Source organism: Oculina patagonica, chromosome 11, assembly GCF_052425735.1.
Source record: "Oculina patagonica isolate OP01 chromosome 11, crgOcupat, whole genome shotgun sequence".
Classification (NCBI taxonomy): Eukaryota; Metazoa; Cnidaria; class Anthozoa; order Scleractinia; family Oculinidae; genus Oculina; species Oculina patagonica.
Window position 1 is genome coordinate 15,336,585 of NC_135768.1, and position 18,508 is coordinate 15,355,092.

At 38.6% G+C, this 18,508-nt stretch overlaps 2 protein-coding genes and 1 pseudogene across 3 annotated transcripts in view; 1 reads left to right on the top strand and 2 right to left on the bottom strand.

Moving 5' to 3' along the window:
* The window catches only part of LOC144629660 (uncharacterized), a 78,747-nt pseudogene extending 71,129 nt beyond the window's left edge, over positions 1 to 7,618 (bottom strand). The window contains exons 1-3 of the transcript XR_013566408.1: positions 7,579 to 7,618; positions 6,422 to 6,632; positions 2,085 to 2,281 (exon numbers count right to left, since the gene is read on the bottom strand). The product of XR_013566408.1 is annotated as an uncharacterized LOC144629660 (transcript). The remainder of the gene's footprint in view (positions 1 to 2,084; positions 2,282 to 6,421; positions 6,633 to 7,578) is intronic.
* LOC144630417 (uncharacterized) lies at positions 826 to 4,654 on the top strand. Its single transcript, XM_078488788.1, has 4 exons — positions 826 to 1,003; positions 2,092 to 2,251; positions 3,562 to 3,692; positions 4,002 to 4,654. Exons 1-4 carry the CDS (start codon positions 977 to 979, stop codon positions 4,227 to 4,229), a joined length of 546 nt encoding a protein of 181 aa, XP_078344914.1. The 5' UTR covers positions 826 to 976; the 3' UTR covers positions 4,230 to 4,654.
* Positions 7,619 to 8,851: 1,233 nt separating the features above from the next.
* On the bottom strand, positions 8,852 to 17,435 carry LOC144630179 (uncharacterized). Its single transcript, XM_078488476.1, has 8 exons — positions 17,417 to 17,435; positions 15,074 to 15,295; positions 14,515 to 14,669; positions 14,215 to 14,417; positions 12,980 to 13,300; positions 12,092 to 12,335; positions 10,052 to 11,167; positions 8,852 to 9,959 (listed from the first exon to the last, which is right to left on the bottom strand). Exons 2-7 carry the CDS (start codon positions 15,263 to 15,265, stop codon positions 10,969 to 10,971), a joined length of 1,314 nt encoding a protein of 437 aa, XP_078344602.1. The 5' UTR covers positions 15,266 to 15,295; positions 17,417 to 17,435; the 3' UTR covers positions 8,852 to 9,959; positions 10,052 to 10,968.
* Between the last annotated feature and the right edge of the window lie 1,073 nt (positions 17,436 to 18,508).

Consider the following 18,508-nt stretch of genomic DNA (forward strand, 5'->3'; position numbering starts at 1 on the left):
TTTTAAATTGCGTTATCTACGGACCCTTACAAGATGATTTGATTAAGTATGGTTTCGTAACCTCGGTAGCCAGCTTGTAAGGAAATTTTTATCGTGTTTTCGTCTTTTCCTGAGCTTAAATCATGGACAGAAGTCGTTGGCCCACCCACCCCCATCCCCCCGTTTCAGTGTTGGATAGTACAATGTGCCTAAACTCCTCGTGCAGTGCGTTTTAGTTTGTGAGCAAAAGTAGGCAGCAATTGAAGGTATTATTTTTTTGCGTGCTACGCAACATTGCAAAGGAAGAGAGGGGAAATCACTTGACTTTTCATGTTTCAAGTAAGAAAAACAGCAACTGTGCCAAGGTTTTGTAAATGATTGTAGATTAGTTGTATTCTAGCTGTGAAGTTTTTAATAAAAGTTCGAATTGCGCGTCTTTGCTTGTTTCTTGTCAGACCACAAAAACAGAGCAAGGAAATTGTAAATTGAAAGAGGAAAAAATGCCATGAAACGTGCTTTGACCAGTGACGTGGTTGTAAAATAATAACAAACGCCTTGCTTTTGTTTAGCTTGGTCCTTCCAAGAAAACTTTCGCTTTGCATGGCTAATAACTTCCTTGTCACGCCCAACGGAAGTACTACTGTGTGTCACGCGACTTAACCCGTGTCACGCCTTTTAACCGCAATACTTGCGAACCGGACGCAAGGCCATGCATATATCGAAGCTTATATCGGTATCGAAAGTAAGAGGCTAACCGAACTTTATATCATCTGTTCCTTTTTTTAAAATACAACTTGGACAATTACAATTTTTCTTTGCTTTCGCACAGGAATCGGAAAACGGAAGTGAAAGGCGGCTGCCAGTTCCATGACGTAATGTCACGGTTTCTGACATAGAATATTTAAAGCGAGACTCGGATCGCTTCCAGACAATCACAGCTTAGTCGCTGGGCGGAGGAACGAAAAGCTACGGATTCACGTCTTCTTGAATTATTGCAATGGACGTTAAAGATATGACGAAGATTGTAAGTTGCCTGTCTTTGTTTAAAGCTCTTCTTGCGTTGTAAGGATGTAGACTGTTTCGCTTCGATTCGTGTGAATATTTTCTAGCCCTTGGGTTGTATTGTCACATTGTATCCTGTATTAGTAATCACTATCAGAATTGTAAAACACCAGCTCTCCCAAAATGTAACAAGCTGAACAGATCTTCAGTGCTGTCAACGATAGCAATCGCTAAATACGGATACGTTGCTGAGGCAGAAAACTATCTTGGGGCAATGCATGCACTCTTGAGTTCCGTCAGAATTTTACTTTGGTTCCCAGCAAGGTTCGAAATTGAAAGGCTGAACTCTCGATTTAGCAACTTTTAGCTTTTTACACGTTCGTCGACGCTCGCTTCAAGTGGAACATAGCAGTAATTTACATTATGAGGGGAAAAAATTACATCCAAGTATGAATAGCTACTCTTTAGAGAAATGAGTTCGCCCTGCAGATTTTAAAATGAAACGTGCTTGCGATAGTGTTTCTTATACAGAGGTCACGCCCGTCCAGTGGAGTGGAAAGTGGGGGTGGGGAGGGTGAAATGTGTACCACTGTTCAAGGATTAAATTAAGATTTGGAAAAAATCTAATTCCAAGTCTGGACCAGTGTTCTATTGTTGGGCACTTGGGAAAAAGTTAACTGCAGCAGCCATAGTGCTTACAAGTATTTAAATAAGTACTGGAAATAAAAGCTGTTGACACAGGTAAAAGGTAAAGTCTGCATTCGAGCTTAGTGGCCCATCAGGCCGGAGCTTATCCCGGTTGCTGTAGCATTAAGTATTTCTTCTCCTCCCTGGATGGGATGCTAATCCATCACAAGGTTACCCCCAGCATTAAATTTGCCAGTACCTATACCCCTGGGTGGAAAGAGGCACTGAGAGTAAAGTGTCTTGCCCTGGAATGACCGCGGCCACAATGACCGCGGCCAGGGCTCAAACCCGAACCACTCAATCCAGAGTCTAGTGCACTACAATAATAGGCCACCGCACTTCCCACTAGTTGTTAACACAGATTGTTCAAAAAATTTTGTTGAACCATGCAAGCATGCTTTAATTCTGGTATTTACCTTGTAGGAGGACACTGCCAGAGTCATTGATCACAGCGATAGGGAGTGGAACACCATGGATCACCAACAGCTTGTGTCTCGCAATGAAGAAGGCCCAGTCCAGGGTCACTACATGTGGGTTGATGGCAAGTCTGTCTTCACAAATGCATTGAGCACCAACCAAAGAAGTAAGTTATTTGGACTCACTAAGGGTCAGTCTGTTTATACAAAGAAAAAGTTGCCCCTGGTAAGATAGTAAGAAAGTAAGGCCCCGTCTACACTGACCCAGGTAAATTTGAAAACGGAGAAATTTGAAAACACCGGGTAAAATGTTTCCCGTCCACATTAACCCGGGTAAATTCGAAAACGAAACACACTTTGGAGAGCATTTTTGAAAAGCTACGTTTTTGTTGACCAAAAACGCCCTTTCAGTGTGGGCGGTTGGCCTATCCGGGTAAAAAAAAGATGCCTTTTCAAATTTACCTGGGTTAGTGTGGACGGGGGCTAAAAAAAAGTCACTCTTCATACCAAGTCATCCCAGGCAAGAAAAAAAATCATTTTAAAAATACTGTAGCAGTGAACAGTTTGAATAAGAAATTCCTAAGTTGGCCCAGGGGGGAGCATGGACCTGGGTGGATGGTCCTATAGTTTGAAGGTAGTAAGGAGGGTGACCCAGAGGGCCAACCTTTTTTCCATGTGAAAACTTTGGCTATTTTTGCCTTACCTACAATGGACAAATCAGGACATAAAGAGCATATAAATCATTCACAAAACCAAGATGGAAGATTTTTGGTTTTCAGAAGGGACAATTTTTTTAAAAGATTTCTCAGGGGAAAGGGTAATCCTCCTACCAGGGAAAACTTGTCTTCATGTAAAATATTCATATTCAGCCCACAGATCATGGTAAATACTAAAGAAGTGGGGGGAGGGGGGGGTCTCAAAAGCCAAAGTCTTGAAAGGAATTATGGAGCTAAACTGGAGTTTCCTGGTGGTGTGTGTGTGGTGGCCAGGGGAGAGGGAAGGGTTTCAAACCAAAAAAACTTCTATGTAGCAGGTAGGGATTTTTTCTGGAACAACAATTAGGTAAATGCTAGAGTGGTGCTCTACAAACTGAGCACTCTTGGGTGGAGAAATAAAAAAAAAATCATTTGCTAAATTTCATAGGTGGCGGAGCAGTTTGGAACGTTGGGGGGGGGGGGGGAGTTTCGATTTTTTCCAAAGATAAATGTTTCCCGAAGACTTCCAAGGAAGTCTCAAAGATGTCCGCACGAGACAGAATATCTTGACAAACCAATTTTAGGCTGCACTTGCGATATTTTTGGCACCAAAACGTGGCGGGGCTGAGCCCCCCCCCCCCCAAAAAAAAAAAAATTTGTTTGAGGGGCCTGCCCCCCAAAGTATCAAAGTATCAAAACTAAGCAGGCCAGAGGTCACTTTTGTTATTGATATAATTATTTGCTGTGGTTAACCAAACAAATGATTGTCTGTTTCTCAACAGCCCTTTTCAAGACTCACACAGTCTTGGAAATTGATGCAGCCACCATGAACGTTCATCAAGTTGTCATTTTGGAGAATAAATCTGGTAGTGTTGTGGCCATAAACACAGATGATGATACTGTCTCAGCAAAGGTACAGTACATTGTGCGATTTTGTAAGAAACTTAATGACGTCTCTTACGTAAGAGGGAGACAAAATTTATCACTTTTTTCATACCTATAATTTACTCTGACACATATCAATAATATAAGGACTCTCTACTCTGCAGGGAGACTATTTAAAGGGGGACTTTCCCCTGGGGGGAGCTATATACAGAGTACTAACAACTATGACAGCTCTCACTGTCAAATTTATTGAGCCAGTTAAGTCACAAAATTTGTATTGATCAGGATTAAAATTCTGTCAATTGTGTACTTCATGTTTTTCATTCTGCTCCAACAGAACCTTGACACACCTCCAAGCAGATACAACACCTTGAAACAAGTTAAAGATGACCATCCTGAAGTGCTGTTTTACAAGGTGCCGAGGGAACCTGGGAGTGAGCTGTTTTACTTCAAATCCTACCTCACCGATAAGCAAAGGATCCTGGGATTTGATCAAAACGGGAATCCGCTGGTCACTACTCAAGTCCAACCAGATCAGCTGGAAAGTCAGTTTAGCATGATCTAATATTATTTCGTTGCTATAATTTATAGTGTTGTACTCCTACGCTTTTCAAAATCAAGCGCACTCTGAAATTTGATAGTCAACTGGCAGTTGCATTTTTCACTGCTGTACGTCAAGTGACCCTCTTAGTGAAGAGAATTCAGTTCACTTCAACCAGTTCAAAAAGTCATGGCTGTGAGTTGTGAGTGGAAAATTTTGACCAATTTTGTTTGTGTTTTTTTAAAGTTTTGTTAATTGTCATCATATTAATTTTAATGTTTGACAGGTTTATTTGGTTTTGGACTTCAGAGTTTGCTCGATTTTGAAAAGCACACTAAACAAAAAAGGAAGACTAAGGGATTTGGGTGTGTAACTGTGTCTTACCTCGCTCTAACCGTTAGTTTCAGAATATACAGTTGATAAAAAGTTACTACTAAAAGATAACTAATCCAACACACTAACCTCACTACAAGTAGCTGCTTAAAAGCTTTTAATATTATTGGTCATCCTTGGCTTTACTTCTGATTGTTTGATTCACAAGAGCACATTGCACCTTAAACCTACAGTATTAGCTATTATCAGAGCATGGCAAATGCAAAACAAAAGCAAATGCTATAGTACATTCCGTTATCACATGGAAAACTGATTTTTAAATAGAACTGGATGATTAAATTTACAATCTACATTTTTTGTTTCATCTCCCCTAGTTAACTTGCCTTAGTTAAACAGCTAGTGTTTTACAGGCAGAGAAAGGTTTTTTTCTGCTTTAGAGAGATACACTAGGTAAATTAATATTATGCTAAATTATAGTCCACTTCAAGTAAATTTAAAAAAATATTAATGTTTATTGTTACATAATTGAAGTAATAAATATTTCCTAGCAAACAAAGTTAATTCTATTTTTTTTTAAAAAAAAGAAAATTTTGGCTATGACATTATATTTTTTTAATTGAGTTCAGGTTGTGATAAAAAAAAACTTAAAGGTTTTTTCTCCATGGAGAAAACCCCCTTGCTACTATAAACAATTTAAAAAAAATAATGCGAGTATATTCAAAAAGAATATTTTGTAGAAGACTTTATATAAAGTGTACTTTGTAGGATAGTTACCTTTTTTACAGTAACTGTATGAGTGTATGACGAAATGTTTTATAAACATAACTGATGTTAATTGATTAATTTCATTTCATTTGAATATCATTTTTTGAGATAAAAATAGGCATTGAAAGAAATGAAAAGAATGTATCAATTTGTGGTACTGCTAGAATTTCTTATTGTTGACGTTTTCAACTGTACACTCTAAATAGTTTTTTTAATAAAAAAAATTGGTTATAAATGTATATTGTTGTCAAGATACTTTTCATTACCTTAATGTAAAGAAAAAAATAATATAAAGTTTATTATGGTGGAACTGCATGTATGCAAAGTACAGAATCCCAGTTCATAACTATAATATTCCCCCCCCCTTCCGCCGCCCCTCATACCCTTTGTTATAAGATAATAAAATGGTTGATTTGATTGGCTAGATTTTAAATTTCCTTTGTTAAAATCTAGCCAATCAAATCTTGTGTCCTCAGAACCACCTTTGCCTATCAGATCTAGAGGAGGGGTCCAGGGAACTTGTCACTAAAAAAAATGCTGTAAGGTTTGATGGACAGACAATTCTCGGACACCATCAACAGGGGTTTTAAAATGTTTTGAAGTAGGCCTCAGCAACTGGAAGAGTAGGCGGCTATGGTGCTGTGCTTGTTTTTCATGAGCTGACTAGCGTGACCAGAGCAACAGGCAACATATAATCAAGTAGCCGGCAGTACTCTGGCGGTCGCCAGCTTGTTTTGAAAACCCTGCAATCACCCTCCTCACCCCTTCCCTTTTCAAGCAAGAAAGAGTCCATTTTCACTATCCCCCCTTTAAATGAAGATGCATAAATTATATAATTAGGGACGGACCATTATTTTCTTGGAGGGGGGGGATGAAAAATTTTCCTCTGCAAACTTTTTTTTTTAGTTTATGCACCTGTGCAAACATTTTTTGTTATACATATCGTTTTTGCAAACAATTTATTTTGTCTTTCCAGGCCCTGCAAACAATTTTTTTCAATATTTTTCATCCCCCCCCCTCCAAAAAAATAATGGTCCATCCCTTATGGAAAAGTTAAACTTTCCTGAGTAGTTTCTTACAACTGTGAGTCAACTGTAGAACCACTGCAAATCACTCACCTATCAAACAGGTATTTTCCTTGGAAAACCTTGTACCACTTTTGGGTGGCCGGCTGAAGAGAGCTGCATGTGATGATGTGTTATTGAATATCCACTGTAGGTTCCAATAGAACATGGTAAAAAGACCATACATGTATTTGCAGCTTGGGGATAAGATTTTCTTTCATTAAGGCATTTTAAGATAAAGCTGTTGCTGTGACTGAAATGTTTCCTTGGGAAGAAGGATGAATGAAAAATGTATTAGTCGGTAATTAAGTAAGTAAGTACGTAACTTTATTTAAAACTCAGATTGATGGGGCTGGTTAGGCCCCTAGCAGAACATGCTAATATGCCATGGACACGAACTACTCGAAAATAGGACACTTTAAGTCTATACGGGGAGGCACTGCTCGAAAGGGGTACCTTATTTAAACCGGAGGTATAAAACAAGGCAGGAATTTTGATTTTATTGTTTTTAACTTTTCAGTGAGGTTTCTGTTTACTTTCTGTCCTCCAGTTTTGGTGCAGACCTCATGAAACCACTACTCCAAAATCTGTGGGATTGAGAGTCTTGTTGTGAGGCCATTAGAGAAGATAAAAATTCGTGAGACTCACAGCAGAATCGTGAGGGCCATTCCATTTTATATCCACAACCCCCCCCCCCCATTGATGAGGTAAGTCAAAATTTACCCCCTAAGAAAAAAAATCAAAGTGCCGACATGATACCCCCTTCAGAAATAACCTGGTTTTTCAAAACCCTTCAGAATAAAGCCAACTTTTCCCTAACCCCTTCAGAAATATTGGAAAGATCAAAGAATGCTGACAGAGCTACCCCCTCACAAATGACTTTAAAAGCCCCTTTAGAAAATCTCATCTATAGGGTGGCGGGGGGGGGGGGGTGGATATAAAATGGAATGGCCCTGAGAGTTGGCAGGTCTGTTGACGTCAACGAGCCTCGAACTCCAACAAACATAAACAATAAAAACACTTTTATGAAAGTCACTGTACTTCGACTGAGTGAACTCATGAAAGGACTACCAATTGTTTTTGAAATTGCTTCGTTCTTTAAAGCACAATGACACATGCAATGTTAATGAAGTGGTCTGAAGCGGTCAGGTAATGGTATTGTGCAAGAACTCCCCTGTAAAACTGCAATAAAATGCACAGAAAATCCTCACCTGGGAGCGAGCCTTCGACGATGGATGAGCTCCGTTCGAAAATGGCGCGTCAGAAACCGAGAAAGGTCTGGGTCAAGGCTTTGGAAACAGGCATGCAATGCATGCAAACAATGAGCTCAGCTACAGGTGAATGCTGGCTGAGATTGTATCGTTTATGATACTTAAAATAAATATTACCTCGTTTTGACAATTTGCCATAAAGTAAAAAGGTATTACATTGGAAAACAATCAATATAAACTGAACCCAGGAATTACCAACAATCCACATGGTGCAGAACCAGACACACCCATCCTCCAAAAAAACTACTTCCAGGCCCATTGCATTTTCTTTTGCCCCTGGAAAATTTGAATGCAAGAAGTAGGTTGTAATGGTTTATAAATCAATGGTAAAAAGTAGACCTTGGTTTCACTTCACATAACAAGTTAGTTTCTTTATAAGTAACGGATGCAAATAATCAATCAAATCAATCAACAACTTTATTAATGTGTCAAAGGAATTCTAGCCGAGAGTGAAACACTCTCTACTAATAGGGGACACATAAAATAAATAATAATAATAATAATAATAATAATAATAATAATAATAATAAAAAGACTTAAAATTGACAATTGTGCAACTTGTTGTAACACAACAAAATTTTAAGCAATTTAAATTGCACAAAGATAATTGCAAGGCAGTTACTGCATTGTTCCTAGGCGCTGTTGCATAAATTGGCTTGTAACAGAAAAGATGGGGTCAAGGGCTGGTAAAAGGTCTTGGCAAGAGCTACTTGGTAGCTCTTGAAAGTGCTGAGAAATGCCCGTAGACCATCTCCAATTTTAAGGCTCTGCCAACAAGTCATATGTCACACCTCCATGTTTGGTCACACTGGTAATACTGTGTAGCTGAGTAACAATGGGACAAAAGGGTAGTTTCCAGTGCCTTTAAATATCTGGTACCCGTAGCTGAGGAAAGGACACCCCATCAGAAAACCCTGGCCCTCTAGATTGGCAGATGGGCATGGGGCCAATCCCCCCCCCTCCCTCCCGTAAAAAGATATCGAGTCACAGAGTCCGATATCAAGTTAGAAACGAAAAAACAAGCAGTATTGCAGTCGAAACGTTGCGATCAACATCTCAAAGCAATTCTATAGTGAGACAATATTCACATCTTTAATGACAAAAATGGCCCTATCCCCGACCTGGGAGAAAGGAACTAAGCTAAGAAGATTCTTTTCAAGATGGCACCACACCAAAGAAGAGAAAAGGAATTCATTTAAAAATGTTCTGACAACTTCAATTCAGGCATTTTATTGTGAAACTGTAATTTTTTCACAAAATGCTCTAACAGAATACAGTTCAATATAAAAAGATGAAACTAATAATATTTCTGCAACTGCTTCATGTGAAGGCTCTTTTAAACATAGACTGAACAAATTTCGCACAGTTAATAATAATTTACTTGTGGAAAGTGTAGAACACTGCCTAAAATTATTGCAGGCAGTTTTGTACACTTTCCATAAGTAAATCTTCAAAGCTAACCAGTAGTCAGTTCTAAAGTACAACAAAATCACAAGACTGCATGACCTACATACAGCAAAATAATTTTGCTTGAGCCACAAAATATCAAAAATAAGGATTCAAGTGGTCATAACAAGTGTACTCAACGAGGACCCGCGTTGTGTAGGGATAGGGGGCTATGCAAGACACCACCTGTCTGATTAGCCAAATGGACAAAATTTATTGGCCTCAAAATTCAAGTTGACTTTCATATTAGGTATGCATGAAGCTTGTATTGCTGGAGAAATGGCACAAGGAGGTTTGAATCTTTCTCTTAGTTTCTACTCCTGATAGAGTGGGGGCTATACAAACAAGACACCATCTTTTAAAGGTGGGGAAGGTAGGGTACAAATTGAAGAGACCACCTGCCTGTTGGCAGAGTGGTGGGTCCTGTCTGAGTACAATAGTTTTGACCATTTCCCTAATCATATATTTTCAGCATTAACATTCACTGTCAGACCTGCAGCCTTTGTTTGATACAATTTATCTTGAAAACTGTCCCTTTATTTACAATAGTACTGAACCAGGTTGTTCGAAAGCCCAGGATTAAAAGTTGATAATTGAAGGATTTCCCTTATATGAAAGTGTTTCTATTACTTATGGTTTGTGGAGCTGAGATTAGTTGACATTAAAACTGGAGGACAGAAAATATAAACAGAAAATCTCACTGAAAAGTTAAACAACTGGAATCAAAAATCACGCTTATCCTGGATCAGCTTAATGTTAATGTGCTTTGAACAACCTGGCCCAGGCCATTGGAGGTTTAGCTTGTTGTATAAAAATAGTCTGGCTTGTTATGCTATAGAATTACTACTACCAGTACATACATACTATGTATCCCACTTTCACTTGTATCCCGACACACACGAGCCGAGAAAATACAAGTGACTGGATTCTGTATACCACTCGAAAGCGTTGCATAACTAGTATGTACTCTGTAGGAGAGTGCTACATTGAGCTGTATTCAATGGAATTTTTTTTACGTAGAACAATAATAATTATTTTTCTGTACATTAATTTATATGTTGAAATGGCATTACTTTGCACTCAATTCTGCATTTCCCTTTTTGTTTGGGAAATTAATCAGGGAAACTGAATATATTAAATTGAAATTTGCAAAAGAATGTTATTCTTTGCATATTTCTTTAACTCTTACTGAATAAACACTGCCATACAAAAATATGACATAACTAAATTTGGTTCCAAATTTAAAAATCTGAGTGGAACTCTATTATTAATAATTAATAATAGAATTCCACTTAGAATTTTAAATTTGGAGGAATTTAAGGGAGTAAGTAAGAAGATTGAATTAGTTTCACTGACAATGACAATAATAAGCAATAATAATAATTATTTAATAATTACAAGTATTAGTAAATATGGTTTATCTGACTACATGTAATTCAATTACGAAGGTTTACGATGACAAAGTTAACAAACAAAATGCAAAAAGCACATGTAAGTGCATATTAAACATAATGGTATTAATGGTAATAACTAAAATAAAAATTTTCGGCCTACATGTAGTACCACATCAAAGCTGTCAGAAAAAATTACCTGAACATGTTCTGTTGCCAAATGTGGCTGCATAATAACAGGTTATTTCGTATCTTTACAAATTACTTCTATAACTTCTTAAGAACATAATAATTATATGATGTACTCCATGGGTCAAATTATTGCTCTTCATTTGTTTGGATTAAATTATTACAAAGTGACATAGATAGGATAGTGGTCCTCAAAGACATTAATAATATCTGCAGTATGCAAACCACACAATACTGGTATTATTTGGAATCACATTCCAGGTATAATTTAGCTTTCTCTTTGCCACATTCATGTATGCATTCCTTAATGTTGTACTTCTTTTGTAGGTGAACGTTGAATTTTGCTGGATTTAGAACTCATGATCATCAACATTTCTTCTTCTGAGCCAGGCTGTGTGTTTTTAATAATCTCCTCAACTCTTTTAGCAAAGTCTCTGTCTTCTTTCTGAGACGACTGTGCTGCTTTTGTTTTCTTCTTAGGATGCCATGGTCTTAGAAGGTTTCTGAAAAAAAGAGCCGGTCCATTATCAATATCAAAGTTCTCCTTTTTTATTTTCATTCATTTTCTATCATCATCTTGGGAGAATTTGAATCTTTGTCAAGAATTTTTATCTTGCATTAATCATGAAAAAATTATCGTGCAATAATCATGGAGGCTCTTATAAACTTGTTACAAGAAGGTAAAGAGAATTTTTTTGTTATTGAATAGTATAATAAGATGCCACACATTTAACATAGGCACATAATGCGTACATAGCATAAATATTATGTAGCATATAGGATATAGCTTCATCATATGTTAGAACTAAGTAAGAATTATATGTTACAAGTAATTTGTTATTAGCTGGTGATTTGATGGTGTTTTTAAATAAAGAGTAATCCATCCATCCATCCATCCAGCCAGCCCTTTGTATACTCATTACATTTCTCTTCTTTACAAATGGGGGTAGCATTTATGAGTCTGGCAATGTTTCAGATGAGGTAGTTAAAAATATTGAATCAAAGTCACTGTGGATTACAATCTATAATCAGCAACTCATTATAATCCCAAGAATCATCACTTACAAGTCAATTCACTACCAAGCAGACAAGCAGATGAGATGACTACAGAAAATCATCATTAGCTTGTTTCAAGAATGATGAACATGTTGTGGTTCAATTTTACCCTTGGTACATGGCCCAGCTCATCACGTCTCTTGTAGCCCAGTTGGTTAGAGCGCCCAACTGAACTGATATGTGGGAGGCCATGGGTTCGATTCCCTTCAGGGACTCAGATTTTTTTCTTTGTCCCATGCTCGCGTAACATTTCACTTTATCATACAGGTACATGTACCTTTAAATTCTCAGAGCTAACATTTAAAGAAATGTAAGGAAGTTGATAAGGAGAAATGATATCGCTTGAGAATGTGGATGGCAGGATTTATTACCTGGGTAACATCAGCTGTTCTCCTCTTGCTCTACGCGCTTGAGGGCTAGCTGGGGTGCTGCTACCAGATCTGACGAGAGGGTCTTTTCTTCTTTTCTTCTCCAACTGGTCTGAGTCAGCTGACGAGTTGGCGAAAGAGCTGTTTGTGTCATCACTTCTCTTGCGCTTTACTGAACCCATTCTTGAAAAACTTGTTAGCAAAGTATGATTGGAAGCTATTGGGGTACTACATGCTGAACCCAATTCTGAGGAAAAAACAAATCAAAATTGGAAATAAATATGGTATGTGGTCTGATAGTTAATGCGCTGGACTCTAGATAAAGCAGTACAGGTTCAAGTTGTGACTAAGGTCAATACATTCCAACCCTCTAAGTTAAGACCATTTTAGTCGCCATGGGGACTAAAATTTTGGAGCTGGTGACAAAATTGGAACTGAAGTCGCCAGACTGGCGACTAAAATTGAGAAAAAAGGATTGAATGCGTGAGCTTAATTTAGTGACTAAAATTTTTACTGGCGACCAAACTTGAGCAGTCGGTGGCCAATTATGGCCACTAAGGAAAAAAATAAACTTGGAGGGTTGCATTCTGTTCTTGGTCAAGACATAAATACTCTCTTACTGTGTCCAACTTGCAAAAAGGAAAACCTGGATAATCAGTTTTCTTTGCAGCCTGACTGAGCTCTATTTTGACCACAAAATTGGCCATAATAACATCGCAGTCACATAAGGAAGGGTCTGAATGGTGGGGTGCTACAACTGTATTTCCTTTTTTTTTTCAACCACAGATCATCAAACAAGAGCAAAACTTAAAACCCTAAAAGTGGGGAAAATGGGAGCTTACAGTAGAGTTCTAAGAACTGCTCAGACACATTCTAATTTGCAAGGCTTACCACTATTATCAGCATCTTGTGATGACGACACTGAAGAATGTACCACTCTAGAGCTACCTTTGAACCTCATTGAAGCCGTTTCATTTTCCCTGACACAGGAGCCACAGATGTAATTATCTTCATAATTCTCTGGTGTAGTTATTCCAGAGGGTTCCAGGACAAAAGGTACCCTTTTGCCAAAACTATTGGAGATCATGGCTTTTCCTCCCAAGAGTTGAATCCTCTTCCACATTGCCTTGTTATCTTGTTTCAGAAGTCCTTCTACAACACACCATTTGGTACATGCAATGACCTTAGCTTTGCTTGATTTGGGTTTTACACCTGAAAGAAGTTTACAAAATTGTTAGTATCTTCAGTAGTTTATTCCTTATCATCCCAGGGGGGATTTCCAAATTTTTTTTTGGGGGGTGTTTTGTTTTATGGAAAAATGGCCCAAAAATCTTTTTTTCTTTTACCCAAAAATTTGCAAAAAAACCCTAAAATTTTTTTTTTTTTTTTCTTTGGGGGGAGTTTTCTTTCTAAAATTTTTTTTTTCCCCAAAAAACTTTTCCCCAAAAAATTAAAATATTTAACAAAAAAAAAAAAAAAAAAAAAAAACCAAAAAAAATATACCCCCCGGGGCCCCCCCCCCCCCCCATATTAGTTCATATTATCTGCCAGGTTGTTATTGCATTGGCTGCAGTTACCGTACATCAGTAGCGTGTTGGTCGACATGTTACTGTGTCAACTATTCAGAAGGTGTTGGGGTGTGTCGGCCAATGCTTTTGTGGATGCACCAACCAATGCAATGATATGATCGGATTTGTTTGCTGCCGTCAATCATCTAAGAGGACCCCCCAGGAAACAGAAGTTCACTTCAACCAGGTCAAAAGGTCACATCTGTTGGCCTGTGATTGGTAGCTTTCAATCCATTTTCTTTGTTTCTGTTTTTCAAGGTTTGTTTGTTGTCACCATAATAATTACGATTGACAGCAGGGAAAAACGCAATCAATAGTTGGGTTTTGAAAATTACTTCAGAGTTCGCGTGTTACTGAAAAGTGCAATAGTTTAATTTTCCAACTTCTAAGAAGGAAACTTGGATTTTTCCTGATTTACCCTAAAAGAAAAAGTACTAGACCCAGGCTATTGAACAGGACAATGCTTGGACCTTGATAACTTCACAAGAGTTCCACATACATGTAACTTCATCATCACAGACTTATTGCCAAGATTTTACATGTATGAATTTGACTAACCTGTAGCATCTTCTTGGTTTAACTCTTTCAGAACTCTCCTGTCTGTTTGCTCTTGTACTTTCATTTCTGTTTTACTATCTGGAATAACACAATTACTTGTTTTATTTGTCAGGGGTTCATTGCTGGTTTGTGAATCTGAACCATCCCTGCTGTTGACATGAACATGTTCATCTCTAGGTATTTGACTGTCAGTTATATCAAAAGTATATTTCCGTTCTTTACAGATCACTGCGAGAGAAGTGAGAAGAGGTGATCTGTGTGTTGGCATTGTTACTGCTGTTCAAACCACCAGCTTTGATGGTGATATTTCCCAGTTCTTTATGATCATCCACTACCTGGGAAGAAGTTGATGATAGAGGTTGATCTTCTGTGTTATTGGTGTTGTTATTGCTGTTCAAAACACCAGCTTCCCTCTTGTTAATATGTTCTTGAAGCCTCTCTATGAGTTCAGTATTCTGTTAAGAGAAATGTGGCACCAGAATAATCAATATGAGTCAAGAATTTATCAATGTACATGTATGTACCACAGAATGTGCAGCATACAACATTACAATGAAGGTTTGACTCCTTTTAGAAGAACTTGGATTTTGTTACTTTAAAAACATCTTTAAACTCATCTCCAGTAGATGAAGTTGGGGAATGTGCCCAAAAAGGGTGGTGGTGCCAGAGTACCAAGCAGGGCATGCTGGTATCCATGGCAATGTTGAGAGTGGCAACCATCAGGCACCGTCACACTGACGAGATCAGTGCCTAAATGAGGAGTAAGAATGGTCCCTCAAAATTTTTGGTTGTTTTTTTTTTTTTTTTTTTTTTTTTTTTTTTTTTTTTTTTAAAAAAGTGCCAAAACCTGGTTCCTTACCTTTCCAGTGGCTTTCAGCCCAAACTGTTTACACAACTTCTGGAGCTGCGGCCGCTTCATGCCTTGTATCTCACCAGGATCCAGTAACATCGCCATGTCTTCTGTTTCAGTAACAGATGTGACAGTCGGTTTGTCCTTGCTCTTTGTGCTTTTTCCTTTCCTATTTGTCTTTTTAGACATCCTGCATCCCATTTACTAGTACCTCCAATCTTAAATTAAAACCTGTCCACGAGAGTTTTACATGAAACAAGAGATTTAGAAAATGTCGTATTGGTTTACACCCGATTTCATTGTTACATTTATAGCGGCTTTCTATCGACATCTATCTTTCAATGTGCTAAACAAACAAGACAGATCGAAATCCACGCTGAAATCTGCCAATCACAGCCCACTAGCATGACCTTCTGAACTTGTGGGCTCATTTGCATGAAACCAACAATGGTATGTATCGGTTTTGATTGGCTCATTTCAAACAGCATGTTGAAAGACGACGTCAAAAGATGGATGTAGAAAGAGAGCTATGCATGTAACACTGAAAGCGGGTGTAAACCCTAGCCTGTGTTCAGCCACCTATAGAGGGGGGAAGCCTCGAGCCAAGTGGCTCATACTGCCAGAGCTTATCCCAGTTTCAATAGCATTAAGCGGCTAGGAATATTTCTACTCCCCCCTGAATGGGAAGCTAGTCCATCGCAGGGTACCCCCCCCCTCCAGCATTATGTCGCCGGTACGCATTTATACACCTGGGTGGAGAGAGGCACTATGAGAGTAAAGTGTCTTGCCTAAGAACACAACACAATGACCCAGGCCAGGCCTCGAACCCGGACCACTCGATCCGGAGTCCGGCGCACTAACCATTAGGCCACAGCGCCTCCCATGTACAGCCACCTATACTCCTCAAGAAAAACCAGAAAGGGATGTCCTCCCTCCATTTTTTTCTTGAGGATAAGGGGATGAGTGGATGACTGCAAAAGGCTATCTGAACCCAGAAGTATTAGTAGTCCGTCTAGTGTGATTGACTGAGTTAGTTCTGAAAAGGACTGTTGCTGGTGACTGATTATGCACATATATGTACATGATTGTACAAACAAGACGATTGTGAAAGTGATTTTTTTAGATGTCTTTAAATAAAACGCCTCAAAATAACGGAAAAGAAGACTCTGCTAGCAGGGAAAACACTCACAATTAACAGATTTTTAGCGGGCTCAAGACACAGTCTTCTACAGATAACAAAAACCCTATTTACACACGCAAAAAAATTGGCACGGCACCGCACAGCACCATTTGGCACCGTTGCCACCATGCTGCCATTTTTTGGCACGGCACTCTAATTATCGACGTGTAAATTGGCACCAGTGCCCAATTTTTTAGGGGTGCCAAGACTACCTCCAGGAGGTAGTCTCGGCACCGGTAAATCCAAGCACTGTGCCGAAAAACAAGTGTGACGCTTGCGTAGTTTCCACGAAAACGGCAGCCACTGTGGCATTTTCGTCCAAAGGGCCCTCGTTTATTTTGGTCACGTGGTCAGCGAAAAGAGTGTAAAAAAGAGAAGTTCTGGGGATGAGAATGCAACCGAAGAAGAAAATAAGAGAAAGCTCCCACTCTAAAAAAAATCGTTGTGTGAAAGCCACGTCCAGCATCACTGCAAAGAGCCATTTAGTTTTCTTTCCTCTTCTTCTGATCTCGTCAGCTCAGTCTTTCAGATGTCGATTTGTTTTGCCCTTGAACACTATTTAATATATTGAATTGTCGACAACTCGTTCCTTGCCGATAAAATTCGTGTTTTGCCCCGAGAGCACGATGAACAATGACAGCAAAACATTTTTTCTGCCATTTCTCGGGAAGAAAACTGATGGAAAGTAGGGGGGCCGATATAAAAATTGGTACCATGCCTAGCAGGAGAAAACCTTCTTGTTTTGGTCGTGTCGAAATGGTTTGGTCGTCACGGTGCCAAAAATTTACCGTGCCAATGCCGATTTTTTAGCGCGTGTAAATGGGGCTTTAACTGTCCTTAGACGCTAAATTGCACTAAATACACACTTATTTACACTATCAGACCGTGATTTTAGAAAAAAGTGTCTTAAATTTTTAACAAGAGGATGGGAAGATCTGCATCTGATCGTGTCAGAACAGAAACCCTTATGGGTTTCTGGTCAGAATCAACATGGCGACCGACCGCTAGTAAGAAAAACTTCTTCATTTCAACGCATTTTGCAATATTTTTACAGCAAAAAGTGTTGAAAAAAGCTTTATCGACTTAAAAAATGTTAGTCGAAGAAAGAAAAACACCACTTCGGAATGAAACAAAAAATAAAATAGAAATTTTAGAAAAACACAACACCTTACCTTCGAGGACGGGTTTGCAGAAAAATCAAATGTCGCGCGCAACTGCTAGTTTCCAGTCTCCACGGAACTTGAAACGCCTTGCAGAATTAGAAATCCAGAAAATTAAAGTAGCTCCGCGACCCCCTATCAACCGCAAAAGGTTTTATACATTCCCGGGTTACGGCTCTGAAAACAGTCTAAACTTTAACGAATTTTAATTTTTATGTGTTGGGGGTTGAAGCAGAATTATAAAAATCGACAGGGAATATTGAATAGAAATAAAAAAAAATTGTCAAGGAATTGAAGAGATTAAAAAAAACGTCAAGGAATTTAACATTTAAACCATCCAGGAGTTATGAATATTTGTCACTGAAAAATGAAAACCGATTAAAACCTAGTGATTGAAAAATCGCGGATAAAGTATTCCACTTTAAAACCCGTTTTTTGTCAATGGTAAAATGACTGCATTCAAATGTGATCGAAATTCCTAAGGAATTTATAACGGTAATTATGTTTTAAACTACTGAAGATGAAATTAAACACCCATTCTATATTCTGACTTGGAAAATCCTGCAAAAGATAATATCATGGAAATGTTTCATTATATAGTCATTGGTTGGAACCCAGGAGTATCAGTAGTTCGTATAGTGTGATCGTCCGGGTGTAGTTCTGAGAAAAACTGTTGTTGGTGACTGACGTTTCGACAACCTGAGCGGAAGTCATCTTCAGAGTCAAAATGTTTAGGTTAATGTTTCATAGCCTGAATTTGGTCACTTACTCGCGACACAAAATATGTCCCGGGTATGTGTATCCCTCCCTGTATCCCTGGGGCACACATATCACTAGTGATTTGTGCAGCCCCGGTAGTGATACACAAAAATTGAAGATGGCCTTAAAGTTGGCGGGGGGTATACAATCCCATTTCGCAGCCCAAATTTTGCCCGAGTCCCACTTTCCAATCCTATCGCTTCCCGATTTTTCAAATCCCAGTCCCAGTTCTTTTGTTTATTTGTTTGTGATTCCCAGTACCAGTGATCCAAATTCCCATTTTACTGGAGCCTGAATAATTTACATGCGGGCAATTGCATGAATTTTTTAGTGTTTTGAAGAGTA